The sequence below is a fragment of the Austrofundulus limnaeus genome, unplaced genomic scaffold (genome assembly GCF_001266775.1).
Source record: "Austrofundulus limnaeus strain Quisiro unplaced genomic scaffold, Austrofundulus_limnaeus-1.0 Scaffold487, whole genome shotgun sequence".
NCBI classification, from domain to species: domain Eukaryota; kingdom Metazoa; phylum Chordata; class Actinopteri; order Cyprinodontiformes; family Rivulidae; genus Austrofundulus; species Austrofundulus limnaeus.
In genome coordinates this window covers 69,822-75,549 of record NW_013952889.1, presented here as the reverse complement: position 1 = coordinate 75,549, position 5,728 = coordinate 69,822, and the positions used below count along the sequence as shown (strand labels likewise).

At 39.7% G+C, this 5,728-nt stretch overlaps 1 protein-coding gene across 1 annotated transcript in view; it reads right to left on the bottom strand.

The window, feature by feature from the left end:
* Positions 1-159: 159 nt before the first annotated feature.
* mybl2b (v-myb avian myeloblastosis viral oncogene homolog-like 2b) overlaps positions 160-5,728 on the bottom strand; it is a gene marked incomplete at its 5' end in the record, with an annotated part of 23,033 nt that continues 17,464 nt past the window's right edge. Inside the window, 3 exon segments of the mRNA XM_014025597.1 lie at positions 160-1,160; positions 4,757-4,885; positions 4,984-5,100. Of these exon segments, the coding sequence (XP_013881051.1) occupies positions 1,032-1,160; positions 4,757-4,885; positions 4,984-5,100 (375 nt within the window).

Genomic DNA, 5,728 nt, shown 5'->3' with positions numbered 1-5,728 from the left:
TCTGAGAGTAGGAACAAATAAGAAATTTTCAGCACTCAAGTCAAAAAATCCACTCTAAGTTTGATAAATATGGGCCCTTGAAACACAATGACTGTAGGAACCCCAGGTTTTACAGGATCTTTTAAACAGCTTACAAGTCATGAAACAAACCAAACAAAATTCCAACATACATCAGTGTTTTATTATATTTTGTGACCAACAGTTGCACAAGTAAAATAACATCCAACACTAAATATATTAAAGTTTGCCAAATACCATCAGTCCTGGCAGCAGTGGTCAGAACAAACCTCTGCTATAGGAGAAAAACAACTGAGGTTTTAGCAAACTTATAAGGAACCGATCACCTTTATAGAATATTGATTTCTTAAACTTTAAATTTGTTTGCTTCCCCGGTGTGTAGGCTGTAAAAAATGCTAACTGAGAAAAGAATATAAATGCATAAATGGAAAACAGATACTACAGTAAGACCGTCTTCAGTTCAGTGCATTACTGATCAACCACAGTGACAAGAGTTCCAGCAATGATACCAGAGTGTTGGTCATTCACGATACAAAGGCACATCTCAGACACATTATGTTATGTAAAACTGTTCAATGATGGCAAAAATTTAAAATCTTGATTTTTAATTTTACATTCATAGTTCTTTCTGAAGGCCCTGTCACACTACATCTACAGTGAAGATGGAATTAAAAAATCAACTGGAAGCCTCATTTAGTTGTGTTTATACTACATGGTGAACAAATTGATCAAATATTTAGCTTTTATTAGTAATTTAGACTTTTTTTTCATAAGTTTTCTAAAACGTTTTAGTGTGACAGGGCCTTAACATTATAATCAATAATGAAAAAAAAGGGGGAAAAAAGACTACATCTACAAGCACCACTCTTACAAGCCAGGGTTTTATACTGTCGGTGTTTGGATTGGTGCATCTTTGTTGCCTGAACATTTTATTAACCCTGCATATGCCAGTGAGCAAAAGCAACATTACGCCCTGACTGAGCAACATGTTGTTGAGAATATATTCTCAAATCTCAGGAAAGAATCAGAGCCCGGTTGGGAGCRTGGGACTTCACGGAGCGAAGGTAGCGCCTTGCCTTCTCCGTCATTATGAGCTGGTCTTTAGTTTGTCCGCACACAACTTTCTCCCATTCTTTCGACATCTGTGAAGAGAAAAATCAGCTTCAGAATAAGAGGCAGGRATGGGGGGATAAAAAGTAGAAGAAAGTAAATGAGCAGAAGGAGTAAAACGAGGTGGTGTAGAAGCAGAGGAAGAAAAAGGAGGAAGAAARGAACAAAAAAAGAATAAAAAGGAAGAATGCTGAATTTTAATAGCCTCATTCACAAAACAGCTCAGTCTGGGACTGTGTGCACTTCCCCCTTGGATCACTCAGAGGAAAAATGGAGAAAGTGGATTCTGATTGGCTGTTGTCATGCACATTTCCACCATGTTTGATTGAGTAAAGASGCTCACAGCTGATCACTGTAATCAACCTGAAAAATTTCTTCATCAATAATCACCAGTGGTGGGCAGCTAATTCAAAAGTTAGTTGCACAAATTCTAAAATGTTTGCAAATTTGTTTAGATCCTTAGGTCAGCAAGTTGTAAAGCGAAATACATCCAACAAAACATAGCAGAAGCTAAATCTAAAGTGCAAATTGTCTCAGATTTCACTAGAGTTTATTCCAGTAATAACATRAGCCATGCTTGCACAATACTGCCAACTAGAGGCACAACAGTTTATTTTCACAGCACTGCACATGACGCTGCAGTTTGGGGAGGTGATTTGTTGAAACAGACTTTTGATTCGTGGTGTTAAATAAACAGTTGTGGATTGCTAGTTCTGCTGCTTTTTGGTAATTTTCTTATGTATGTGGTAGGGCTTTGGTAAGAAAGCATGCAGGATATTAGTGGTGGGAATCTTTTACTCTCTCACGATTTGATTCGATTCTGATTTTTGGGGCCATGATTCGATTCAAAATCGATTTTTCATTCAAAACTMAACGTGAGCCCATTTGTTGTGTTTCCAAAGTGCTTCATCTTCATTTCGCAAACATTGCAYAAAGTGAAGCTCATGTCAAACTTGGGCTCATTCAGTAAAAACCAAAATGAGCCCAAATCTTTGCATTCATTGAAGACAGGGCAAGTTGAATCTATTTTTTCTCCAGTTCTGTAGTTTCCTCTTTGTTTTGGTGCTTTCTGCACACTCATGTTCCAGAAGCAGCTGCATGATGACATCAGGATGTCCCATGAAGTTACAAAATGGAGGCTGATGGCCATTGGATTTGCTTTATTTTTTTATTTCTAAATATCGATTTTGGGACATTTTAAATCGATTCTGAACCTTTGTAAATGAGAATCACGATTCTGATGTAAAACAATTTTTTGGTGCACCCCTACAGGATGTACTGTATTAGTAATTTTCTTTTTTTGTGTTTTGTAGAACTGAAGTGATGCATTCTGGGTACAGGATAGAGAATATGAAACCGTCTTCACTTCAAAATAAGAGCATGAATTTAACTTCAGAGTTGTAAGCGTGCTGTACTCGCTTCTACCCAGAACCATTGAAGAGGAGGTACAAACTGTGCGGCTGAGYRTGGTTCTGTGTGGTTTTAACCTGGAGACACACTTCGGCCGAACCGTAGATCAGAATAGCAACAAGCACGCAGGTGGAGAAGGGCTGGGAGTGTTGCCCAAACTGTCACCCAAAAATACAATCAGCCAGATAACTCTGTGAACAAACAGACGGATGAGGGGGCGCTGTTTTCATATGATGGATTTTTCATTGTATTGATCAGAGACGGCTTCCTCCCTCCACTGTTGAAGATGATGAAAATTTAATGAAACAAGTGACACGACATTACTGTGACTTTAGACAGTTTTCTTGTTCTGCTGTAGAAAAAACTGATTATGAAATTTCAATGAAAATTTTAGTTTCGCACTACTCAAATTTAGAAAGCGCAAATCCGCAGTTTGAAAAAAATTAGTAAAACCCCTAAAGCGCAAATGAGAAATTTAGGTCCGCTTTTAGCCCTTTTGCGCTTTAGGAGACTAGTGCCCACCACTGATAATCATGATCAAATAATCACCAGCCCTACAGAACACAATCCTGAAGCTCAACTAAAGGGTAAAGCTGTCTAAATATCCAGCTGATCAGAACAACGCATTGTTCTCTCCTGTGGAAGTTTAAAGCAAACTCAGGTCTGGTTGGAACCGACGCAAACTTTGATAAAAAAATTTCTTGCTTGCAGTTTTAAATAAAAAAACAAACCAGTAAATACTAGGTAACTAGAATAAAATAGCTAACCTACAATCTACTCAAACTCTAACACTTCTCTTTCATTCCAAATTCCAGTGGATYCTGGACTACYTCACTGGACACCCACAGTWTGTGAGGACACAGGGCTGCATCTCGGACACGCTGGTCTGCAGTAYGGGGGCTCCTCAGGGAACAGTGCTGGCATCGTTCCTCTTCACCCTCTACACTGCAGACTTCACAATCAACACCCCAYACTGCCACCTGCAGAAGTTCTCTGATGACTCTGCCATAGTCGGTCTCATCACAGGTGAGGAYGACTCCGAGTAYAGACAGTGGACTCAGGACTTWGTGGACTGGTGCCAGCGGAACTACCTCCTTATCAACGCTGCTAAAACCAAGGAGCTGGTGGTGGATTTYCACAGGCGCAGACCCACCCCACTGACACCGGTGAACATCCAGGGAGTGGACATTGAGATAGTGGACTCTTATAAGTACCTGGGTGTTCACCTGAACAATAAACTGGACTGGACTCACAACACGGACGCTCTTTACAGGAAGAGTCAGAGCAGACTCTACCTGCTGAGGAGGCTGAGGTCTTGTGGAGTGCAGGGGGCGCTCCTGAAGACATCCTTTGACACAGTTGTGGCTTCAGCCATCTTTTATGGCATCGTTTTTTGGAGTAGCAGCTTATCTACAGCTGAGAGGAAGCTGGTGGACAAGCTCATCAAGTAGGCCAGCTCTGTGCTGGGATGCCCCCTCGACCCAGTGCAAGTGGTGGGAGACAAAAAAACTCTGGCAAAAATAACATCTATAACCAAAAACTCCTCCCACCCAATGCATGGAACTGTAGCTGAACTGCAGAGCTCCTTCAGTGACAGACTACTGCATCCTAAATGCACAAAAGAACTCTACCGCAGATCATTTCTCCCATCAGCTGTTAGATATAACCATCACTGCTTGCAACAATCATAAGCATACATGTTTGTGTTTGCACATCAAATAACTCTACCTCGAAATCATTTCACATACAGTATAATAACCAATAATAATAATAATTGTTCACTGTTTTTATTCCTGTACTGGACTTGGTGACTGAGACTGAAAAAATTTGCACACACCCGAGTTCGACTCAATTTGCACACACTGAGTTTAACTCATTTTGCACAAGTCTGTCATGACTGTTATTTCCTGTAACTATTTCTTTCTGCACAGTAGCTGCTTCAATTTTTTATCAAATTTCTCATTGATGGTCTGGTACGGTAATTATTATTCTTATTCTGTTTTTGCTATAATTGATATTGTCACATAGTTGTGTATTGATGTGTGTACCTGCTGCTGCTGCTACACCTGAATTTGAATTTCCGCATGGGACAATAAAGGCTGTTTCTATTCTGTTCTATGAGGGCAGGTAAAGTATTGTGTTTATGACTAAGATGAAGAATAAAGAGACAAAGAGGGAAAAATGATATTCAACAACTAAGAATAAAGAGGGAACTTACAGGAACTGGGGGCAAGGTGCTGGGAAATATGGCACTGTCACTGGGGTCCTGCAGGAATCCCTCATTCAAAATACTTTCATGCCTCCTACTGGAAAATGATGAGTGAAGAGAAACTGCAACAGGTTCCGTCTGTGGCAGAAACAGAAATAAAAATGTAAAAGAATCTAAATATGTCAAATCTATGGACAAACTATTACTTGACCTTTACTCACTAACTGTTACTTTACCTTTATGGTGCGTTTGAGTTCAGTCCTGCTGGATTTACGTTTAGATGGAGGATTCACATGACAATCCATTACATCAAGGGCCAACGATTTCCGCACTTTCTTCATTGGACGCCGATGCTGATGTCAAAAAGAAAAATTTGAGGTTTTAGTCTGAGCACGAATAGTAGCAATGAGAAACTTTGTTTTCAGTTTTTTTCTAAAACAGTAAAAAGAAATACCAAAATGTGGAAAGAAGCACTGGGAATTAAAGCTCTTAGGTCTATTGAAAATTTTTCTGACATTACACATTAGAATCCGAAGCTCTATCCTAGGGGAGTCTGGGGCCATACCACCCCACTGGAATTTTATAAGTCACACTTTTTTTCATATTTTGTCTGGTCCTGACACTTATATTCCAAAGCAACTTATCTTTGTTATTTGCATTGGGCCCGATTGGTTTTGTTTACACCGAGGACGGCAAGCTAATGATTGTAGCTTGTTGGTGGTACCATAACTTGTTTTTTGGCATCTTGTATGGGATAAAACTTGTGTCAGCAGGAACTGAATATGAATGGCTCAGATTGAATCGCAATTAATAGTTTTTTTTAAATGTCCTACAGGCTCTGACATGTTAAATAAATTTGAAACTGAGCTTTTGGAGACAAACATAAAAAAAGTCCGTTCACTACTAGGGATGGGAACCTTTGCCATGTGAATCGATTCGGTACCAATATCCGGTACCTGGGAATCGGTACCGGTACTTAAC